General features: G+C 51.6%; 1 protein-coding gene across 2 annotated transcripts in view; it reads right to left on the bottom strand.

The window, feature by feature from the left end:
* Positions 1-5998: 5998 nt before the first annotated feature.
* The window catches only part of EIF2B3 (eukaryotic translation initiation factor 2B subunit gamma), a 96539-nt gene continuing 77770 nt past the window's right edge, over positions 5999-24767 (bottom strand). For both annotated transcript variants that reach the window (XM_080601393.1, XM_080601394.1), the window contains exons 11-12: positions 17659-17762; positions 5999-6214 (exon numbers count right to left, since the gene is read on the bottom strand). In XM_080601393.1, coding sequence (XP_080457519.1) covers positions 6162-6214; positions 17659-17762 — 157 coding nt within the window. In that variant the 3' untranslated portion in view covers positions 5999-6161. The remainder of the gene's footprint in view (positions 6215-17658; positions 17763-24767) is intronic.

Here is a 24767-nt window from a genome sequence, read left to right as displayed (position 1 = left end):
GCCCCAAAACCCACCGGCAAAGGCAGCAGGGTTGGGGCGAGCAGACCCCAGCCTTCCCCGCATCCCCTGCACGCCGGGGAACAGGTTCTCCCTTTTGTTTGTTTGCTATGGTTTTAATTGGGAGGAAAGGCCGCGGCCCCATTAAAACGCGCCCAAAAGCAGCTGACGGCTACCTTGAGAGCGCAGCCCCCTTCCCCGGCCACCTCCGAACGCACCGAACCAGGCGGGTTTGATGTATTTTTCTTGATCGCTGGCCAAGCGCTCTCTCCTGCAAAGCAGCATGTTTCTCATTTTCTGTAGGTTTAACTCCAAATTAATTTGTAAGTGATCTCGGTTTCTTGTTCCCCGAAAGATACCTAATAGCGCGGGGGAGTTCCTGCCAACCGAAACGTCTCAGCGGGGCGAAGGGAAAAGCAGGAAAAAGAAACCCAGGAACTGTGACCCCTGGTGGGTATTTAACAAGGTGTCAGGTCGAGGCATTTTCGGAGCCCTCTAAGTGGATGTGACACCGGCCCCATGCCCCGGGCTGGGGCGCAGGAGGGTCGGGCGGCAGGGATGCGCCCACCGCCTCGAGGTCTCATCCTGCCCCAGCTGGAAGGAGCTGGGGACCCCCCCCCCGTGAGCGGTGCCAGCCGCCGGGTGTGGGGTCCCGCAGTGGCGGGGAGGACGGGGCAGGGGTCCCGGGGCCGGCCAGCCTGCCCGGCGCCCCCGCCGCATGGGAAGCGGGCACGGTTTAATAGGGCCGGCTGCTGGCAGGAGGACACAAGCGCTTTTGTCTCCGCTCCCGCTCCCGGCACCGGCTGGGGCTGGCAGGGCCCGGGGCGGTTCAGCCACCGAGAGCCGAGCTCGCCACCGGGGCGAGCGGCCAAACCCGCCCCGGCTGCTCGGGGTTTAACAGGCCCTCAGCGCACGCGAGGAAGCGCCCAGGCGGCCGGCGAGGCCGGGTAGGGGTTGGGGAACGGAGCAGGCCCTGTTCGGAGCCCCACGGCCCTGCCTGTGCCCCCTTTTTGCCAGCGGAGCTAGCAGCAGCAGGAGAGACCCTGCCCTTCCCCAGCCGGGGGTACTGGGGCAGCAGGGACGTGAAAGCAGCCGGGCTTCTGCTAGCTAAAAAAAAAAAAAAAAGCAGCCACTGCTTTTGGGTCCCTGCTCCGCTCACACCCCCTTGTTCTGCCCTCCCCAGGTGATGGGGAGCTGTCCTGGCCGTCCCCTCCAGGGACACGTCCCCATTTGCAGCTCAGCCCGTCGAAGCCACCCCTGGATCAGAGGCCGCCGCGAGCAAAGGCAGCCGGATCCCTTCTTCCAGGCCCCGACACCAAAGCCCCATCTGCGAAAGGGCCGCAGCAGGGAGGAGATGCTGCTCTTGCTCAACTACCCCGCAAGGGCCCAGGCCCTGGCTCCGTCCCATTACCACCGGCGAAGTCTGCGTGACACAGCCGGGCAGTGTCACGGTGGTGGGGACGTCCAAGGGGCAGCACAGCCTGGATGGATTCAGCTCCCCGGGTCCCCCCGGGCCACCACCACGGCGTTCCCCCGATAAACCATTTGGGGGGATCCCGGGGTTGGCGTGAAAACAAGACGCGAGGAGCTGCCGGGGCCTTTGCAAGGCACGTAGCCACATTTCACCAGCCGGCCACCCCAAAAGTGCCCTTCCCCGTGCAGCAGCACTGCCGGCCACCCCGTCCCCTGCAGCACCGCTGCTCCGTCCTCCCCCTCCGTCCCCTCCGTCCCCTCCAGCCCCCCAGGTGCCGGAGGTCGCCGCACCCCGGCCCCGTGCAGGTGCCACCACCAGCACCGCGGGGACGCTGGCGCTCGCCGCGGTTCCTGCCCCCGGCCCCCCGAGTCCCACCGCAGGGTTAAACTCCCCAAGGAAAGGACGGAGGAAGATAGGAAAAACAATCACAAGAATTTGTTTCATGCTGCCTGGATCCCTCCCCGCACGCAGCAGTGTTTTTGGACGGCCAATTTATAATCAGCAGTGTGGAATGTTGTAAATTAAATATTTTTAAACAACTTTGCTCTCTCTCTGGTTAAACATTTCAGAGATCGCTCTTTCTTGTCTGTCTCTTGCTGGGTGGTCTCTCCATTCGCCCGTACATCTTCCTCAAACACAATTAACCATTTAGATGTTGCACAAAGGAATAGCTTATGCATACAACACCAGTCGCTCGCTGCTCCGGCAGTGGGGGAGGGAGGCAAATAAGAAGGCAGCTTCTTTTATTTTCTACTAAAAACAAAAACAAGAAAATCCCTTTTTCCTCCCCAAACTATCCCATTTTCCTTGAATTGTAAAGGCACCGATCCAAGCTCATCAGCTGTCTCGGTGCTCAGTCCAACAACCCCCTTGCTTTTCCCCCCCAACTCCCCTGAAATTCAACATTAGCATTTTAAAAGCCTTAAACATACAAGTTTATTTAGACTCGAGCTCTCTCAAACCCTTGCTTTCCATATTTATATACAGGCGTATATTTTAACGTATATGAAATGTCTGTCTATAGGGCCCGGAAGGAAGTTCTCGTCTGCCGGCCCGTCTGGGCGGCACGGGCGCGTCTGTGGACCTTGGCTCCCAGGGGACGGAGTGAAAATGGACGGGACCCAGCGAGCCTTGGCCACGGCACGGCTCCCGGGCAGAGATGCTGGGGTGTTTGGTGCAGGCTGGATCCCCGGGGCACTTCCACGTCCCTGAATTAACCCCCGAGAACGGCCCCTCTCTGCTCCCAGGGGGCCTTCGCCCTCGGTTGAGGAGCCAGCAGAGCCCCGGGCGCTGTGCTTGTAGAGCTGGGACAGGGCACGGCAGTCCCAAGCAGCCTGCAGTGCCACCAGAACCGTCTCTGGTTGCCCACTGTGATCTTCAGCCCTTTAAAACAAGTGACCGGAGGGCACAGGAGTGATCACAGGTGACGGGACGGCACTGGTGGCCTCTGCGGTGTCCCAGGACCTGTGGTACCCGGCAGCAGGCGACCAAACCCAGCTGAGAAGGAGCAAAAGCCCTTCACAGCCAGGCTAGCGGGAAGGAGGGGATGAAATCCTCCAGCCTCAAGAGCCGGGGCTAGGCTGGCACGAACCCCCAGCAGCAACCGAGGGCCACTGCCTCCCTCCCCAGCCCTCCCCGGGGGAGGCCAGCACACACCAGGCAGCAGAAAGCGCCGAGCTGGCCGCGCTCACCGGAGCGAGGCTCAGCACAGCTGTGCCGACACCGGCACGTGCCAGCTCCCCCGGACGGAAATCTCCCCGCAGCAGAGGACAGGCAGGGACTGGAGCCAGCCGCCCGCCCTCGCTGCAGGTGTGGGCCAGCTCAGAGGCCGCAAGGCTCCTCCCGAAAACCCTGACCTTCGCAGGACCTGAAGGATTTTGTACGGAAAGTTGTGGCCTCCTGGGATGAGAAGGTCCCACCGGGAAAATCGGAGGGGTGGTGATGACCACGCTTTGAAGGCTGCCAGGGAAGGAAAGTGGGGTGCAGGAGCCAGGAGGAGCAAGGTGGCTCTGCGTGATGGACCCGGGAGACTGGAGGCAGTAAAAGGCCACGGGGTGCTCACGATGCCCAGCTCCAGGAGGCTCACATACGGTCCCAACCTGACTGCTGATGGGGCACCCAGACCTGCAAACCCGAGGCTTTATCACCACCCAGCCTGGCGCTCCTCTCCCCTTCCACTCCTCTCCCCTTTTTCTCTGACCCCTTCATGGTCAGAGAAGGGACCAAGGAGGTGCTGGTGGGACACAGCTCGGTGAAGCCCAGGGGTCGGGGTGCTGCCTGCTGGGGACCTCCCTGGGCACCACGGCAAGCCCCTGCTGCACCATGCGTGACCCAGCACCACCAGACCTTCTCACGTCCACCCCAGCCGTACATCTGGCAGGAAGCTTTCAGGACAAGCCTGCCCAGGCAGCACCAACACCCGCAGAGCTGGGCAGCTCCATCTTTTCAGGGACGTCGCCTGCAGAGCGCTGCCATGGTGTTAACACCTCCACGAGGGGCAGGAGCTGCAACGTTCTCCTGGCGGGGTTTGGCAGAGCAGCAAGGCGAGGAGACGAACTGATCCCCAGCGCCGGTGGGCAGCGAGCACAGGTTGGGCCTTCAGGAAGGCCTGCGTGACTTCGGACCCAGGTCACAGCCACAGCTACCCGGGAACGAAGACGAATTTCCGAGATCACCTCAAATCCCCCCGGGTTTGTAGGGCTTCCCGACCCATCCCCTGCTCACCTGAGGATGGCAGCGGCCCGGAGCCTGGCTGAGGTGAGGAAGGGTTAACCCAGTGCCCGCCTTGGGATTCCTGAAGGCCCTATTATCCCGAATTATTTTTCATAATTACTGCCACACACGTAGACTACATCAAGAGTGAATCTTCACTTTGATAATTTGTGCTGTGAAATCTCACTTTGGGATCTACTTTTATCTCACACCAAACACCTGCAGGTCGTAAAAGGCAAAAAGGAAAAGAAAACGCCTCAAAGCCAGGCCAGGTTTTCAAGTGTCAGGGAACACTAAATTAATGCTAAATTCTAACCGACAGAGAAAAGAGCCCCCCACCCTCTTCTTAAATTAGCTAAACAAAAGGACCGAAGGGAGACACTAACTTGTAATTAAGGCGCAAGGAGGTAAAGCTGTAGCTGTTATGGGATGCCGACTTCTCAGAAGTTAAGATGGATCTTAGAAAAAAAAAGGCTTTGTGTTTAAGCAAACAGACCAGGAGTCAAAGTACCCGTGTGTCTCCCTTGCTGGCTTCGCCACCGAATAAAATGCTAAGCAAGGTGACCGACTTCCACTCTGCTCTGTCCCCACACAGCCGAAATGGATGCTGCGCTCCCTTCCCTCGCAGAGCCCCTCTATATTAACCTTTGTAAGGCCTCTGCGATCCTTGGATGAAAAAGGGTTTGTAGCTTAGGAACATGTTTGCACACATACGCAAGGTAAAACCTTCAGCACAAAGCCTGAGCTGAACTGCAGCACGGTTCTTTTCTTTTTTTCCTGCAGCTTGTAAAAGGCCTCGAAGCCAGAAGCTCATCCCCAGCCACGCTTTCCGTTCCAGTCTGGTCCTTTAAAGTAGGGGTTTTTTTTGTTTATGAAACTCCGGGAACGTCTGGATTATAATCTCTCTTCTGTCAAATTAGCTAGGAAACTGTAATTTTCCTCAGGGGACACCGGTGCCCACGAAGCACACGTTTAAAATTTATCACTGCAGTTAATGAAATCTCATTCCAGCCAGTTGCTGTAAGCACCTCTGGATGTCAAACTGCCAGCCTCAGATAAATGTCCCGTTGAATCCTACCAGGTTCTAATAAACAGCTTTTAGGTAGGAACTCGTGTCCAATTTCTAAACGTTAAAGAACAGCTTGTGTTTCAATCCCATCCAGGTGCTTTACAATCCTGGCACAACCCCTGACCACAAGGCTGTGCGTTTCACATTAGTGCTCTCGACTCATCTCGCATACGTCCAGCCATCCCCAGATCATCTGGACGTGGGAACGCACCTCCCGGCTGGGCTCCAGGAACCACCGAAATACCGCAGACGGTACCCACCGCTCGTGCCCTGCTTTCCCTCCCCGCTCCCCCATCCCTCCGGCCCCCTCGCAATGCTTTTGGGCAGGATTTCCAAGTGACGGACCACACTCAGCCCCGGAGGAAACGAGTGCCAAACTCCTCAGCTACATCATGGACAGAGCTTAAACATCTCCGCGCTTTGGGGCAGCGCCGTGAGAGAGAGAGGAGGAGGAGGAGGAGGAGGAGGCCGGTGAAGCTGCAATCCCCTGTGCTGGAGAGGTGCAGGAGCAGCATCCCCAGCAGCTCCTCCTTGGCATCGGGGACGGTGCGGGGCTGCGGGGACGCGGTGTGTGCCGCAGCGAGGTCGGCGAGGCGATTCGTCCGCGTGGGCACGGTCTGTGTGGTCCCCGCTCGCCCTTCTGCCGGAAAAGTACAGGGCGTCCGCGGGGCGCGCGGGGCCCGACCGGACCCGGCACAAACCCGCGTGCATCTCAATGAGGGGGGAGGGCCGGGCGCACGCACGGCTCTGTAAATACTTCTTTATTAAGACATAAATACAAAGCCGAACGGGAAAGGAGCAGTGACAGGGCGAGCCGTGCCAGTAGGGATCCGTACGGATGATCTTACGATGCTGAACATCTGGTTCTGCTGCTCGCTTCCATAAAATCATCTTTAAAACCTAGTTGGGTTATATCTCCATCAGCTGCTCGGTGCCCACAATGACTTCATTAACATGTTTGGCTGAAAAGAGAGAGGGGGGAAAAGAAGAGGAATTGAGTTTTAGAGCAGCGCTTCAGACTTTGCATTTTTCAAATCTGCATCTTTAAAACAAATGAGAAAAGCAGATTCTAGGGAACTCGAACACAGATTTGCTGCCCTTTTTTGGTCTCTAGCGTCTCTCAGACACGATCCCACACACATGGCAGAAGCCTAAACAACTGACTAAACATCAGGAGGTTTCTCTAACGAGACTTTTCGCGTGTGTGTGTCACTACCAAACAGCAGAGGCCCGACGGAAGTCCCAGCTGCTGCTGACAGGTGTACATCCAGGTCCAAGCAAAGAACCATCGCCATCCAACATGGAGATCTGACACAAAATTAAAGACCAGCAATCCTCCCCGGCCCTAAAGAGTGTGGTGTGCCCCCAAACTGCACCGGGGCTGCTCAGCATCAGAGGGGCCACCACCGAGATGGGACAAAACCCCCTCCCAGCAATCCCGACTTAAATTTTAACTTGATTTCTCCCTCCTGGATTCAAAAAAATCTGGACGGAACCTCTCCAAAAGTGCTGAGATGAAGCAAGGTCTCCAAGCACCGCTGTCACCTCTGACAGTAACAGCGGACAGCCCACCTCAGGCTCCCACAGAGCACATTTGGTGGCGGGGCAGCTTGGACAAGGTCACTCCTCCGCCTGTTCCCAGGAGCTCGGCACAGGCTCGGAGGACACATTAACGTGCCAGTCCCTGCCCCTGCGCTGTTAATGCCCTGTACTGAAAGAGCCTCCCGTTTAAAATGCAAAAGCAGCTTGTCAGGGAAGGACTGCAAATAAGGGATCTCAAGCCAAAATAATAAAAACACAAAACTGAAAGCCCAGTGCCTAAAAAACCAAGTATGTGGCCTCGGCGCCTGACACAATGCCTGTGTGCTCGAAGTGGGTGTCCTCGGGGTACCACCCCTGAGGGGGGAATCCAAATCGCTCTGGGTTGGCCGATTCAGGAGGAGTTCAGGTGGTTTGAACCGTGCCCCGAGGCTCTCTTCGCACCCCTTCTCCCCAGGAATAACAACAGGCTCGCATATCCTGGGTGCCTGGCATAATCCATCAGGCGTGCGAGGTGCTCAGACGCACCGAAGGAGGCTGTGCTGTCTCCAGCATCTTACACGGCAGCGGGGGGGAGGCAGCCAAGGATAATGGAAATAACTGGTTGTGTTTTATTTACCCACCTAAAACTCCTCCCCTCGGGGGAGCAGATTTTGCAAGACAGCTGCAAAACAACAACCATGCTACCCTCGGCTACATAAAGAAATTCCTGGCAATCCCCAAAGTGGCCGAGCCAACGCGATGCTTCTCTTGGTTGCGAGTTTAAGGCATTATCTTTGCACCAAGCAAACCATCGCTCCAGAAGAGGTCTGATCAAACACTGCTTTATCAGTTTCAAGGAGTTATTTGGGCTGTGGCAAGGTAATTTCCTGCTACTGTCGTGACCCCACAACCATGCAGATCATCCTCAGCCTGGAGGACAGAGCAGGGCGAGCTGCGTGACCGCCTTTCAGAGATCCTTCGTGAAGGCAGAGAGTAAGACCGAGGAGTTGCTTCTCACTGTCAGCATCAGATGGAGTAGTTTATTCCTCTGCTCAGGGTATTTAGCGACAACTGACAGCCCTGGAGCCTCAAGTAAACGTCCCGGAGCTCGAAGCTGGAGCTTGGAGCCCGATTTCCAGCACTTGGAGCAGGACGAGCAGAGGTGGATGCAGCGCGCAGGAAAACGACGGACTGACTGTGCGTGTGCCAGGTGCAAGCGTGATGTAGGTAGCACCACACAGCATCTCCAGCACAGCCCTGCCAATAGCCCCAAGTCCAGCCTTCAGCTTCTCTCTCCTCCCGTCCTGGACCTCACACAGCTTTGCCAAGGTACCTCAAATCCAACCTGCAGCGCTTCTTGCCGTAACATTCCTCACCCCCAACAACTTTCCCAATATATCTCAAACAGGCCCTGTAGCAACTCCAGTGACTCCATTCCTGAACCTCCTCCAAGCAGACTACCTATCGTGTTGATTTCTCTGATGTGAATAAGACTCTGGCCAGCATCCAGACGGAGTAATTACGTTATGCCTCTGCAGATTAAACATGCCTTCATCTAGGCTTGTGAAGCACCGTGTCGATTTACGGTTCTATATATAGGTTGTCTGTAGCAATACCTTTTAATAAGGAACTCCTTGCTTCGTGTCAGACAGCATCCTGCACCGTCCTGCGTGCAGGGCCGGGACGGGCCCTGTCACATACTTTGTTGCAGAGCTGGTACGAACTATTTGTATTTTGCACTGACATGCTTGTAGCCTCCTTCCGATATCTCGCATTTTCCATCTGATTAGCTAAAAATGCTTTTCAAGAGCGGGTGAGTAAGAGCATTCCCATTTTGCAGGTGGGGAAACTGAGGCAGCAACGAGCTTAGAGAGCTTACGCAGCCTGCCAAAGCCCCAAGGGAAATCAGAGCCTGCACTCCCTGAACTCCCATCGCATCCTGCCTTGACCCACGCCGCCCAGCCTCCCCGCCGCTGGCACACGCAGCACGCCCGGCGTGTCGCTGCTACCTGGCAGCACGGCACGAGATCACCAAACTCCTCTCTCCTTGTACAGGCCGAAAGGAAACGCATGAATGTGCCTGCCTCGAATCCACAAGAAAGGTTTTTAAGCGATAAAGGGAATGGTTTTGCTAGAAACAAAGCCCGATTCCGCACCCCAGGGGGATGCGATGGGGAGATAAGGATTCACCCCGCTTCCCTCTTCCCTTCCCAAAGCCCTCCTTGCGGAGGGAAGGGAGTTCAGACTCCGCCGGGTGTGCCAAAGGGAGCCGGGCTGCGGGGAGCGTTTCATTATCAGCCGTGGCTGCCAGTTGCCAGTGGCTCTGGCTGGTACCAGCAAGCTCAGTTCATGCAGAAACTCTGCCTGAAACTCCGGGGGGAGGAGGGAGAAGTACCTCACATGCTTCGCTGTTCAGCTTCCTTCTCCTTCCCCAGCTCCCCATTAGGGATTTCTTACCAGGCTGCCTTTTATCTGACACTGGCAGGGTTACAGATGCATTCAGCCCACAGAGAAAGAAGAGGGATTAGAGAAAGGACTTTGAGAAAGCCTTCGAGTTGGACTCTGCAACCTTAAATCATGTTCAACGAGATCTTCTCAGATTGGGAGCATCTGGTGCTAAGCGAATCCAGAGCTGATCAACACATTCAGCCTCCTGATTAGCACTTTGATTCAACTTGCTGACGCAGCCCAGCCTGAAGTCAGCCTGGGTGCTTGAACCGAGCGTCCGCGGAGGTTTTACTGAGCGTAAATCAAAAAGCTGTCAGGCGTTATGTATGCGTTCCTGCTCGGGAAGACGTGTGTTTACACATACTGTACGCGAGCCCCTTCGGAAACATACGCGCGGCCGCGGGGAGAGCTGGGGAGCAGCAGCGGAGCCTTCGGTGCTCTCGGCTAAAACCAAATTGTAATGCAAATAAACAGCGGGGCGGAAATGACTGCAGAGCCCAGCGCAAACCCTACCACCAGGACCGGGGGCCGCGGGCCCTCCCCGGCCTGGCTGGCAGGTTCCTGCGAGGCCGCTCGCAGCGAGGGGATGCCGGAGCGTTCCTTTAAAAGCCCCGTGAAAGCATCTCCTTGTTGTTTGCTCAATTAGCCCCAGACAGATTGCTGCTGCTGCTGCTGCTGCTGGTGGCAACGCTGGGTTGTAAAGGAGGAGGGGAAGGAGGGGAAAGGGAGGGAAAAAAAAAAAAAAAGGGAAAAAAAAAAAAAAAGGTTAGGGCCTAGGCCCAGGACCACCACGAAGTTCCAGCCCTCAGGGGCTCCAGAAAACGTTCAGTTTACTCACTCAATTACATACACTGTTTTATAAACCCTTTAAAATAAAATAGAAAACAGTCCCTGGCACAGAATTACTGCTCTATTATACAGCAGTGATGAAAGCCACTGCTGTGTATTTGCTCTCTTTAAAGCAAGAGATAGTTTAACTTAAAAAACGAGGTGGGGGGGGGGGCGGGGTGGCTGCACAAACGCATGCACGAAAACACGCCGTGGGTGGCTCCTACCACACTCACCCAGGACAGAAAGGATCAGAGAAGTGGGAGAGAAGAGCAACTTGTCTCTGCAGTGATGCTTGGCCCGGGAAAAGCGGCCAGGTTGGGGGGGGAGAGGAACTGAAGGGGCTTAAGGGGATGGGAAGCAGCTGAAGCTCGGCTTCGGGAGGCTGGAGGGTGTTTTAAATTACATGTAGAGATAAAGAAGGGAAGCAGGTGATGGGGGCCGAGCTGTTTGTGTTTACAGAGCACTGGGGCTTTCCAGTCAAGGCCTGCTCTCTCCCCAGCCACGCTGAACTTACGGGATCGCCAGAGATCGGGGTGTCCAAAGGCCAGGGGTGTCTCGGAGCTCCCCCGGGGGCCACGGCAGCCCCGCTGTGCTGCGGTCGGCCGTGCTTAAGGGGATCCGGAGCATAAGCAGCCCCCCTGGGGAGGGAGGCGCAACCCCCCCGGTGCGCTGGGGCTGGCAATAGCTTCAGGGAAATCAGCTCTGGTCGGCAGCTGGGGGCCCCGACACAGCCCCCAGGCAGAGATATCACTCTGGTCTTACACCCCGCAAACACCAGCGCACGGCGCCTGTGCTCGCCCGGTTCAGCTGAGGCTCTTCTCGTTGCTCACCCGGTGTCGGTGGAGAATCGCAGAGTGGTTTGGGTAGGAAGGGACCTCTAAGGATCATCCGTCTGCCTCCCTGCCGTGGGCACAGAGATCTTTCACTGGATTAACGCCTTTGCCCTTAAATCCAGCCAGGGGAACAGGCACATCTCGGGAGCATAAAGGCAAAGGCAACGATGCAGTCAGCGCCTGGAGAGAGATGAGTTTGCTGGGGTTTGGAGCAGATGGACCGGGGGGGAAGGAAGGAATGGGAAAGAGATTACTCCTTCATTGGAGAAGTGATTGCTCAGGGTATGGGAAAGTGATTGCTCAGGGTGTTAGGAGAAACATTAGGCAAGGGAAAGCGAGGTGAAGAGCCAGCGATGTGCACAACAGCAAGCTCCTCGGGGACAGGGAGACACTCCGAGCCCTAGCACTGTCAGAGTCCCCGCAACCCTTTCAGAAGGGGCCTGGGTTATAGTGATGGATGTGCTCCCACGGGGATATCAGCCCCTCGCAGCACGTGCTAGCGGGGATCTCAGAAATGTCAATCTGAAAGACTCCGTCCGCACTTCCCACCAGGACGGCAGCGATTTCGTATCTGCCTGGAGACTGCTGCCCGCTGTGCTGGACACAAGTCGAGGTCCCCTTCCTTTCTCAGGCATCCATTGGGGTGTTCTTCCTGGCTCTTTCATGTGGCCGAGCTCTAGCCGAGCACAAGCGGTTATTTTCTCTGCGTGGAGCATGTACAAATATTTCCACAAGGTTACGAACTGCTGCCTTCTGGGGAGGCTTCACAATCCACACGCTGCGAGTGTGGCAGTTCCTTTAACCCGTTCGCTCGGGAAGCCTCAGCCTCCCCGGCTGGGAACAAGAGTGTGACAGCACAACCGGCCCCGGCGGCCGAGGGGAGGACAAAGCACCGCTGGATGGATATTCCAGGGAAGTTTTATGCCACCGCTAAGGCCAGAACTCATAAACCATTTTTATACAGCTTGGAAAGCAGGCTAGAAATGTGTCACTGATGCAAAAGACTCCTTCAGAGAACTACCTGCCAGCTGATATCTCTGTCAGGGACGTTCAGCAGTTAAACTGCTTTGGGGAACAAGTCATACGGACCTCCCAGTTTCCCTACAAATTTACACCATTCCTCCTTTCCAGCTCATCTTGCACCCCAGTGCACAATACACGTGTGCACTGTTTAGTCTGCGTCTGTTCTTCGCAAGCTTTCGTAACTCCCATCTGCACCGCAGCGTGCTTTCAGATCCCGACCTTGTGTCGCGCTAAGGATTTTCAGTTCCCCAAGACTTCACCAGGAGGTACTCAGCATCTTGCAATAGCAGATGCTCGGTCCTGCCTGAACGCAGCAGGAGCATCAGAAAGCCCATCGGTTCCTTCCTGTCCCTATCCCGCTCAGTCGGCTGGGCTGAGGCATCCTCACAAGCTGCCGCCCATTCATATGTAGAGGCTTCGTACACCGTACCTGCCTTCAGAGGATGACATTAGAGAAAAATGTGCTCTTTGGCCCTCATTAAAATAAAACAATCTTACTCTGTTTCATTGAGAAGTCCTAGGGCTCCAAGCTTGGAACGGGATTTGGAAAATGATCGGAAACGGGAGCCAGTCCTTACTGGATATGTGCCTTTTTCTGTTCTTGTGAGAAACCACACACTTTTGGCTACGTGATAAGCCTCTGGAAAAAAAATCTGTTTGCACATGTTCTCAGGAGGGCAGCTAAAAGCTCCAGAGACAGTTTGCACCGAGCGCCTGTGGAAGTGCAGGAACGACGCAGGGCTTCCCCCACTCGTGTCCCTGCTCCCTGGACCAGAGCAGCACTCAGCACCGAACCGCTTCCCTCTGGTGCCCAGAGGGATCCTGCCTGGGCATGACAGAGGTCGAAAAAGGATGCAGTCTGACTCAAAGCAGTCAGGGGGCGAGTGCCAGGTGGGAAACGGAGCACGTGGCTGCTAGGGAAGGGAACTGGAAACAGCATCGACGGTCACACTGGAGGAGGAGTCAGGTGGGTGTCCGGGTATAACAAAGTGAAAGAGGAGAACAAAAATCTCCGTGGGATTACGCCTAGAGGAAAAAAGCAAAGAGAAGACCGGGAATGGGATGAGAGCGGTGCTCAGACAAAGCCCTAGCGGGGAGCTGTGATGCAGGACTCAGGATCGGATAGGAAAGAGGTGATGTAGCCCAAGGGCTGATGCTGGGAGCAGGAGCAGTAAAGCCTGCAGTAACTACTGCCTTCTCCCCACAGCACCAGGAGTGAATCCCAGGGCTGTCAACACCCCTGGGCATTTGTGAAACCTCCTGGCAAAGTTCCTCTTGCCCTGCTCCAGACCCAGCTCAGGATGACCCACTACTGTCAGCTCCCATCAGCTGGAGCAGCAGAAGCTGTATAATGGAGTTCAAGTTCCTGGCGCTGCTAATGATCCATGCAAGGGCCAACATGATCCCATATAACAATTTTTTTTCTTTTTTTTTTTTTTTCAGTGGACTGAACCCTCCCTCCAAACATTTACAAAGCAAACGTTAAGGCTAAAATGTCCAGTCTGTAATAGTTAGGGAATGCCACATTTAACGTGCAACGTTAGCACTAAGTTGGGCAGTCAAAACGAAGGGGCACACGATCAGCATCTCCCTGCCTCTCAGGTCTCTGCAAAATAGGAGGAAAATGCAACCATGCTCATGCTGAGGAGATGAAAATGAGGTTGTTAACAGCTGTGAAGCACTAAGATGACAAATGTTGCAGAAAGGCCACAGAAAGGATCTTATTTCTTGCATAGCGTACAGTAATTAAGGTTTCAGACTCACACTGAAAAAAGACAGGAAAATGAAAAATATGGAACAACCCCACACTCAGCATGCACTCAGCAGTACGTTCTGCGTGCTGTCTGTGTCAGGGCAGCACAGAAAACAGAAATATATGGTTGCATTAAAAATGTATAGGAACAAGCACAGCAAAGTCTTAGCCTACATCCCGGTCATAGTAGGAGATAATGCTCCTGCTAAGTATGTACCAGGATGCCAAGCTAAGATTACATCAGCAGCCCGAATGCTGGTGTTTTTTTCCTTCTCTGAAAATACACTTTGTGGCAACAACACTGCTGTAATGCACTTTTTGGGTGTGTAATGACTCAAGCTGTCCCCAAATGACATTGGCTCCTTAATATCCAACGCACATAAAATATCCCAGCCCCACGGACAACAGAGATGAAGGTGAGGGTAAGGCGGTGAGTTCTGTGTCAGTTTTGCTGGTTACATCCTATGTGTGTGCCTTTACCATCTCTGTTCTCCGTGCTCCTTTGAAGAAAGGTTAGGCCAATTTATTGGGTACGCCTCTTCCTGACTAACCTATACCAGATGTACAACAGGCTCCCTGCTGGATCTGCCCTAATGACTCCTTTGGGAATTGTACTCACTGACTCTGGGGCTCATCTGATCCGCGGCTGGCCCATCACCAGCACTCCCTCTCCCTAGCCCTGTTCCAACGAGGGCATGCTGCTTTTGAGCTCCTCTTTAAAAACAGTTTCATCAAGAAGGCTGGAGCGTAATCGTAATAACTGTCTCAGAGGCAGTGATTGAATGCTTTGTGCAATTAAGCTCTTTCAGAACTGCTGCCTGTCATTTCCTATCCCTTTAATAATTACCTCCTTTTTCCTAGGTACCAACATGTTTTTCTAACCGTTACCTGGGTGAAGGAGCTTTCACAAAGCCTGTCTGTTAATTCTCCGCTAGCAAATTTCTTAAATTGAAGTATCAAAGAGGAAGTAAAGTGGATGCTTCCTTCTCATGGCAATAAAAGCAGTAGGAAGAGAATAGCATGACTCTCAGGAGGCACTGGTTGCAAATACAGAAACTTAATAAAACTCCATAACACAATTTTAGCAGAGGCACTTAAAAAGTACCGTGTCTGGCCAATGCTGTGATGGGGCCTGAAGTCACTGCTGACAGCCACCTGGCCCCCCTCTGTCTCTAACTTTCTTTTTGGTTTGAAACAGGCTGCATCTGATCTACCCCAATAACCAGGGCTGGAGTGCCTCCTTCTATTTAGGTGTCCAGAGCTTTGCCAAGCCCATTATTGAGTGATGAGGTCTCCCACCAGATCCCCAGGGAGATTATCCCACAGCCGACCAGACCACATCGTTAGGAAAATGTTCCAGATATCCAACCTAAATTGTGCTTAATTCAATCCCATTACTCCCAGCTGTACCGTTTGGACCACCCTAAACATGCCCCTGCCTCTTCCGCAGAAGGAAAAGGATGAGAGCTGGTTTGAGTTACGTTTGCCTACCATTTGTGGTAGCTGTTCTTCTGCCATCCTCCTTCCGTGGAACTGGAGTTTCGCTTTCTGAAAGGAGGTCAGTGGCTCAAAGAGCTCTTGTACCCTGAGCTGCCTGGGCAGCGTGACCAGGGCTCACTGGGAGCAAACAGCCGGTCTTGCAGCAAAGTCAACTCTGGGATTTGCATGGGGCTGCGCAGGATGGTGCGGGGAGCTTCCTACCTTTCATAAATCCTGGCTGATGCTTTGGAATAAGGAACTGCATTTTTTTTTCTTCTTTAATGTTTCTGGGAAGGTGTGTGCAGCTTTGCTGAGGTGGTTTCTAGCGTGGAACTCCCAGACTGGGGTCAACAGCCAGCTGCTACCGCTTACGTCTGCCGAGGTGCGATCAGCTTGCAACAAAAGGTGGCTGCGACCCAAGAGAAGTAGTTTTTTTGTAACCTGGCTGTGAAGGCTAGAGCTTGAAGAAGGAAAAGTTACCAAACAGAACAACACAGCCAAAGTCTTGATGAAAGGGGGAATATGGAAACAGACTTCCAGGGCCACACCAAAAGCTTGGCACGAGATACAGGAAGTCTTGGGCAGGGGAAAGGAAGTCATGGCATGCTTTCACAGCAAAAAAAGAAGGCCCAGTTTACTGCGGGACCAGGCAAGGTCAGAAGAGACACGCTGGGCTGGAAAAACTCCACAGTTCAGGAAATAAGTCATGAACTTCACAGACAAATCCCAGACCACCGAGGAGAACCTGACCCCCAGCCCAAAGAAATTCCAGAACGGGTAGGAAACTGAGGCAGGGAAACGAACTGAGGCTGTATTATTTTTTCTTGCTCAGCATAATGGTGTATTCATAATCTACCCGAACGTCTCTGCTAACGTCAATCATACGTTCCCGAACAGTTTAACTGGAGGGCCCGCAGACTCACTGAGAAGTGGATTTAAGCTTTGGAGAAGTGAGCACACGTGGCCCTACAAGAATAGGCAAATGAACCACAGATTCCAGCCCTGTTCCTCTCCCTCCAAATATGTTGACAGGCCCTGAAAACTGTCCAGACAAGGATGATCATGAAGAAAGGATGATTTCCATACCAAGATCAACTAGACTAGGGTCTGTACCCTGGAAGAGACTACCAAAGCAGATGTGAGTGAGGTCAAAGCGCGATGCTTCTGTTTGAAATGGTCTACTAAAGAAATTGAGCATAGTCTCACTTCCTGAGATATTTGCTAAATCTACACCCTGTTTCCTCACAGTTCAAACTGGAGGGTAACAACCTGGTGTGACCTGATCCAGCTCTCCTGTTGACTCATGCTCAGGGGAAGGCACAGATGGAGCACCATGAATAGTGCAAATCTTCAGGGTTAGGCAGGCAATGAACCCCCAAGAACCACTGATTCAGAGTGATGTGCTGGGCAAAGCCCTGGGTAGGCAGAGATTGTGGTACATAGGGACCAAGACCACAGTGCACAGCACACTCACTGGGTATTTCCTACAGTATCCGAGACTCACAACTGCAGGACCCACTTTGTTTCCATGGGTCTTTTTTACTCGTAGTTTCAAATTAAAGGACAAATTTCCATACGCATAGCTGACAATAGGTTATGGCATACGACATTAAGTGCAAACCCTGCTCTGTGTGAAGACACTTACAATTGGGAAACCACCCATATACTATAAAGACAAAGCAAGCAAACAAATCCTGATCTGACTAAACAACTTCACATGGAGCCTGCAAAGGAACTCACTTTTGTCCTCAGTCCACACCCTAGAGCAGGGATCTGCCAAACCCCAACCATAAATATTCATTAAAAAGCCCTCTGCTTGGGATGCAGTCACTGAGACAGCCATTTCCTGCCCATTATCTCTTCGGGCAGGAAATCAACAGTTCCACTCAGGCGGTTACCAAGCCCTCACCACTCACAGCTTGATTGGACGGCCTAAGTTTGCCCAAATTAGGGCCACATAGTTGTAACCTCTCTGAAACCCCAAAATAACATTTCATGTCACTAAAGCAGATCTGAACGCAGCCGCCCTTATTTTTAGTACTGAGCAGAGCAGCTCCTAGTGTGATGCTGCACCTTGAGCTCCTGCTTGGAGCAGGGTGAACGGAGCACGCTGACGCCCACGGTTGCCAGCACAAAGAGAAGGGTGTCTGTCTGATCAATAATTTGACTGCGCCACCCCTGACACTCACAGAGAGGATTAGTCAAAATAACAGCTCCTTCTGCTGAGGACAACTTCAAGACGATCTAATTGTGGTCTCTGGGAAAAGACTGTCTCAGCACCCAATCTCGTTCTTCATAATAACAACAAAGTTCTTCTGCCAACTTCTGAGGAGCAAGTCCCTGAACTGTTCTTGTGCCAAGAAACTGTACTTTCCATGAAAAAACAATATTATAGGACACCACTCTGTAGAGCTGCCACTGTTCACTGGCACTTTATGAAGAAACAGGAAGAAAATATTGAGGAGGAGATTCTAAAAATTAATTATAAATGCACTGTAAATACAGCTCCTCTACTTACCTTTGGTTTCCAGTCTCTGATCGCTTCCAATTAAACAGTCTTTGATGTCTGCACCCTTCTCTATCACGGCATTATGACAAATAACACTGCCCTGAAGACAGCACCTATAATGCAAGCACAAGGTAAAGCAAGAAAATGATTTAAAATGACAGGTACAAAACAAAAGAATCCAACAGAATATCTAAAAAGCCTATGACACAATCCCGTAAGTAGGCTCGGTTATGCTTTTTTCTCAAAAACTCCACTAATCTTATGCTGATCCTCACACCCAGCTGCCAGAGCAGGTTTGCAAAAAAGGGTTTCCAGTTTTACCTCCTGTTAAAACAGTTTCCCTGTACGTTTCCTTAACAGAGGAAGTCCTGCCAGAGGATGTCACAGACACGACACTGGCCTGGGAACTGGGACGTGGATCAGGTCTCATACTTTCCACGGACAGTATGAGTAACTGCACAGGTCACTTTTCTCTCAGTTCCCCAGTTAAAAAGAGGAGAACGAGCCCCGTCCTTCCCTGTGAATGCTGCTGAGAAGTTTCATATGTTCCAGCCACTAAGAAGGGATGGTCAGAAAGGGCAGAAGATCAATACCTCAACTGGCTGGCTCTGTTCATTTCACATTCAAGCAACCAAACACAATTACTCCGCAGTACTAAACCAATGAGACCCACACTGCAACTCTGGAACTGCTCTACCAGTTGACACCAAAGTCTGAAATCCACATAGGATGGCGCTTTAGCTAAAGTAACCTTCTTCCAAAACGTTTTTGAATCTGCTTTCAAATGTGCCGATCTGATTGTCCAGGCAGGAAAGAAGTTCAGAGTCCATGCTCCATAACTCCTCTGTTCAGAGATGCTGAGTGAGTTACTGCGTTGGTCTGTGCCTGCAGATGATTTGTGTCCTCATCTTTGTGTGTGCAGAGATAGGACGAAATCACTGAAGGACACAAAATGTGAAGGCAACCAGCTAAGAAATGCCTAGATACACTGAGTCTTAACACACCTCCAAACCAGCTGCTCGGGAGGAAGGTATAAGTGAAGTACACAACACACAGAGATGGAAGTAGTCTGTGCCCCCACATTCATTCTAGCTGAACCTCTTCCCCAACATTTCTGTTAATGATAGTTACAACTGTGGATATTCTCACTATCCTCAGTCAAACAGCTGATCTCTTTCTGAAGTTTTTGGTTTCAGTGACGTTCTGCATGGCGAGTCCCACATTTTAACTGCTCTGTGCCACCCGCAGCCGTTCCCTACCTCGGCCCCAGGTCTCACCACTGCTCACTGCACCGGCGAAACACGGCCGCACCGCACCGTCAGGCTGGCTCGGGAACAGAAGAGGTGTCTTGGAGTTTGAACTAAGAGCACAGAGGGGTTTTGGTACCGGGTCAAAGCCCTCAGCCTCCATTTTGCAATGAATGGAGAGCCAGCCAGCCACGGTCCTCAGGAGGAAAGAGAAGCATCCATCCTCACTCCACTCTGCCAGTCTTGAAATGAGTCCCTAGTATTTTCCTGCTTACACATCACCATTATGTAGCATAGAGAATTTGCCATTAAACATCTAACAATTCTGTCGCTCATGTGAGCCAGAGCAGAAACCATCTGCCTCACAAACACGGCATTAATTCTGCAGGAGTAAAAGCAATAAAAACGGACCTCAGCCACGGTGGTTAGCAGTTACGACTCCCCTTGAGCAGACTGTCCCCTCTGAACAATCATTCTTTTAACTCGCTTCGAACTCCCCCTCCTCTGACCTACAAGGAGGCAACGTGAGCAATTATGCTACAAGTAACCAGCTCAGGTTGCCTTGGCAAGGTTTTTACTAACATGTTAATAAGATAAAAAGCGGCAAAGATACACAGCAGACCCCTGCCTGCCTTTGCTCTCACACTGTCACCAGCTGCTTCCTTTCCAATGGCCCCGAGTACCCGCGCAGGGGCTCAGGCCATCATCTCGTGCAGCAGCGTTTGCTGGGGGAACGAACACAGGACTGGAAATCGTGCTGGAAGATGAATCGGTGGAGGGAGGACTGCCCACCACCGCTGCCATCCCCAGCTGGCTTTCAACAAGACCAGTGAAGGGGATGGGAGGGACTGCTCTTTGCCCACCGAAACGGCTCCCATCCAACAGGTGTGCTCCCAAATGCCTCCTCTTCGATCGCTTCGAGCTATGCAGGAGAGAGCTCTCCCCGGCGGCTTTGAGGTTCCCACCATCTATCACTTCTCCCAGGCACAAGAAGAGCCGCGGGTAGGCTAAGACCTCGCGGCACCACCCTCGCCCGCTGTAGCACCAGTGGAGGGGGGATCTGAGCTCGCGGTGGGGCCGGAGGACGTGGGACGTGTGTTCAGAGCCTGCCTGGGGAGAGCGTTTCAACTCCTGGGGCAAGAACAGCACTGTAACCAAGAAAGCGCTGATGACATTAACATCAAAGATAAGGGGGGGTCCGGCCAAACCATTTGTTGGAAGGACAGCCCAGGGAACCAGGGCAAACATGTCTGTGCCACGTGCTTGCAAACCTTCCCCAATACCAGAGTAAAACAAAACCAAACAACCCCGCCACCCCGGGAGCTTCTTAAACCTTACAAACCCCACCAACTGAAGAAGCTTTAAAACCGTGCTCAGCACTAAGATTAGCCCAGTCACACAAACCAGCAGCGAATCCGGCTTTTATTGCTCAAGTGGAACAAAACTTCGGGAGATAAAAACACAATTTGTGGGTGTTCCCTTCACCCGCTGACAGATGTAACACAGCCATTTTGAAACCACTTGTAAATGCCTTTTTTCTAAAAAGTATGCTCGAAAGCCTGCCAAGAGAAGTATTTTGTGTGTTTATTTAATTTTTACTATTTTTTTTTTTAAATTGAAGAGTAAGGAATAAACTTTTATTCTCTTACCGGGTAAGCATCACATCTCGGGGCAATGTGCTGTATTCTCCTCGGATAAATAGCCACCGGGTTTTTCCTGCCCTGCTTAACAATTAGGTGCCATTAGTCCTCAAAGGTGCTCCGACAGCATTCAGCTTCATCGAAGTTGTTGTGTGCGTGTGCATATGCACATATTTGATGTAAAGCTTTATAATGCAAACCATATTTTTTTTTTTGCCCTTAAAATGTACTATATTTTTAAACTTTTCAGCACTGTGAAAACGGATATCTCCTGACCTTAAAATCCAAAGAGCATGTTCAAACCCACAAGAGGAACTAATTTGGGGCATTTGATTTATGGCTGAAATTTCAATTTGAATTTGTTTTAAGTGTAATCACAAACTGCGAGTCTGGCAGCCGAGCGTTTTTGCGGAAAATAAATAAAAATATTCAGTGCGCGTCTGCATTCTAGAGAGAGCATTTTTACAAGCCCGGTCCTGTAGTGGTAACAGATGGAGATGTCGGCGAGCTAAGGCATTAATTTCTTCCACAGGTACGATGTGCGAAGGAAAGCACAGGCGAGTGAGTGTGTGCACGGCCATGCACACGTTACACGCCTCCATCTGAGACAGCGAGGCTGGCTCTGGCTTTTTTTTTTTTTCCTGAAAGTGAGAGAACAAGAGCAAAAGGAGTAGTGGCCAAGGAGGCATGGGGGGATTACAAGGATTTAGGTCTTTAAACTGCAGACCACCTAACAAGATCACTCTGAAATGCCACTAATTTCAGCTAAGGCCACAGACCTCCCTTCCTCTGCCCTCCCTCTCCCCCCCATTGTAAACAACTAATCCCAGCAGAAAACAACAGAGAGCAAAATGTACACACATTCTGCAACATTCCAGGTCCGGCTTTATCTTTTATTTATTTTTCCAAAAGGTCAGCGTATGTATGGAGGGAGGGGGGGGAGGGGAAGAAAGCCAAAAAAACCTCAAGTCCATCTCTTGTGTGGGCTCGAAGGAAGCCGGGAGAAAGCAAAGTCCAAGAGCACACAATATGGAGCTTTTATAGCGCGGCGATTCCTGGCCTCGGCTCGCTTTCCCCTCCCTCTATTTGTGGCAAAGCCACATAGCTTTAAACCAAAGGACAGGGTGGTCGATTACATCTGAAAGAAATGTAAAGAATTGAGAAAGAATTCCATCTCCTGTCGAAATTATAAATAAGGAAGTATTAGTCCCCGAGACAGGCTGATTTATGCAGCCCTGGAACTGCTGACTTTCAGCCCGAGTATCAGTCTATAAATCAAACCCTTAAATCAAGTGTGTCAATTGCTGCAGCGCTGAGACACTTAAGAAAAGAAAGGCACCTACCACCGAAAGCAGGAAGACTGCCAGGGGACCGAGGTGCTGTACCTTTCTTAATTTTCCAAAGTGTAAATCTGAGATCAAACATCCTTTGGGGGAATGGGAAATCAAAATACGCCGCGCTCAGCACACCGGGAGCAGGCTGCAGGAGTCCAAGGCACAACCCCCTAATTACAGGCTACCCACTGATTATTTAGGACTCCGTGATTAAAGTGATGAACGCTCCTGGGAGAAAGGGGCTTAAGTAACCGAGGTCAAGACCTCAACTGCAGCTCTCGCCCGCGTTGTGCAAGCTTAGGAAGGTATGAATGTCACAGGTTTGCCTTACAGCAAAGCTCCTGAAACGCCAATGGAAGCTATCCAGGTCTGCTGGTTTAATCCAATTGTGCCAAAAAACCGACACGACCTCCGTTGGGAAGCAAAGCAAATGAGGTGTCTAAAATGCAACGCTCAGAACTACAGACTCGAGCTGAAGAAAGAGCTCGAAGCGTAACGCTTAGGACGGCCCGTGGGCAATGCTCCGCCGTGCCAAGAAGTCAGGGCTCTTGCTCCTCCGGATGAGCTAGGAAGCAGAGAGACTGATTCGGGAGTTAAAAGCCAAGGGTGACATGCCTCGGCAGCTACTTTGCTGACAGAGGGGTAACAGCTGTGGATTCCCCTGGGAGCAACATCCCATTCTGCCTTGACCAAGGAGATAACAGCCACGGCAGGCACCTTAACGGTGGGGAGAGGTGGCAAGGAGGCGGGCAGAGAGCTCTCAAAGCTACCAGCAGCCCCTCAAGGAACCCCCTTCAGCCTGTGTGTCAGTGGCTGGGACACGCAGTCCCAGGGACGAGGCACAAAGAGCACGGGAAGCAGGGAAGAGGCAAAAACACCATTAGGAAACTTGAGAACCCAAACGTTGCCTTCACCGACATTTAGTTTTACACACTTAGGAGCCAACCCAGGGTTCTGCGGATCTCACGTTATACACTCAAGTAAATACCAGAGACTACAATAGATGCCAGCAGTACGTGCTATAATTTATAGATACATTTCAAAGAAAGCATTCTTAAGTGAATTTGGGCTTTGATCTCCTGTTTTTCCCCTTGGGGGTAACAAAAACATTCTACCAACCCCCTAAATTCTTAACCCGTCTCTGAGGGTGTTTTCGCTAAGGAACTTGTTTTATGTCTCTTTTCTAGCCAAGCTCATCACTGTGGTATGGCTCCTTTACACTTCTTCCCCACACCCTAAACATTTTGCATTACATATTGCGTATACTTGCCAGCACTCGTATTTTCCAGTGAAAGTTCAACTGACCTTAAAGGGTTGCCTCAAACCTACCTGAACTTGTTTTATTAAGTGAAACTTAGGCTGCTGGGGGAGGTCGCCTGCAAGGTTGTGCCTCGCCTCTGAAACTTCAGATAAATCCAGCTGATCTCGGAACAAACAAATTGGTGGCCTTTTATGTAGCTGCAAGCCCGGTTCTGCACACTTCAGCAAAAGCGCACGCTGAAACCAGTTTCACACCAGGAAACCCTACGCAGGAGAACTGACCTCCCTCTGGATTCTCTCTTACAGAGTGGAAGGGCCACATCCTGCATGGCTTTACACATGCAAAGCTGATGCCCAGGAAAAGCTATCTACGTCTATTTTAAGGTAACAGAGCAGAAAAGCTGTATCTTCACTCCCATCGCTGAGTTTGCTTTGCTTGCTCACCAGCTGGCCCAGTCAGACTGACAGGGATAACAGATATGTGTTTTCCCTGGGGTTTTCAAGGGCAATTCGGGACTGAGCACTGTAGCCCTCCGTAGGACATTACTGGTTAAATCAACTTTCATATCGTACAGGCTAGGTTTACAAGTAAAAGAGGACTTTCTAAACGTTGCCCTTAAAAACAGAGACTGGCTTCCTGGAGCTAAGCTGAACTTGTTCAACTCCGCAGTCCCCTCAGGAACTCAGAGGAAAAATTCTGGCACTGGGAGAATTTCTTCCTTTTCCATACCCAGGCTGGGAAAATTTTCAACAGCACCAATGGCACTTACACAGAGATTCCCACCAAAACCCGAGAGCAATCAGATGCTTTGAAAACGCGCATACCCCTCTTCAATTAGAGCCATGTGGCTAGCAGGAGGCAGAAGCTTATTTATAGCTCTGCAGTCAGACATAACTCTGGCCACCTGAAGAAGAAGATCAGCAGAACGAGAGGAGCTGTTTTAAAATGCCACTTTTCAGAGCTGACCTGTGCTTTAAGTTCAACATTTGGCATACAAGATGTTTGTAAAATGGGGAAGAGCTCCCTGCGCTATCAGGGAAACATCTGTATCTGAGTTTAAAGAACAGGTGATTTATTTGAGATAGATTGATGTACCAGGAAGCTAGCCAGAAGAAAATGTTTTTTTGAGGAGCTGAGAGTAATAATGGTTCAGAGATTCACAAGATAACAGGTACTATATGAGAAATATCCTAAATACAATACAGCAGAATTCAGCTTCTGTTGAAAGCAACTGAAAACTGGCCCTGCAAGCAGCCTAACTGCTTTCCGCTCACTGCTTGCCTGGTTCATCCTCTCTTCTTCAATTTACTTTCCTGAAAGCAAACTCTGTTGACCTGAGGTTGTCTCTACTCAGTATCTTATGGAGCATGTGCAATGAATTAAATAGGAGGATTAAAATTATGGTTCCTGACCAAAAGATTTTACAGTATAAAACAAAAAGGTGGGAGAGAAACATAACTGCTACATAACCAAGAGAAGTAAGAGCCCTTTTTACAGGCAAGCACTGTATGTAGCTTTACTCATATATCCATACTTATCTACATCCATGATATATTTTATATTTATATATACTTTATCCATATTTAAGCTGAGCATATGCTTTTTCTGAATTAAGTACTCACTTCTCATGTGCCTT

Source organism: Anser brachyrhynchus, assembly GCF_964034855.1.
Source record: "Anser brachyrhynchus genome assembly, chromosome: 8".
Taxonomy (NCBI): domain Eukaryota; kingdom Metazoa; phylum Chordata; class Aves; order Anseriformes; family Anatidae; genus Anser; species Anser brachyrhynchus.
This window is presented reverse-complemented; position numbering and strand designations above follow the sequence as displayed.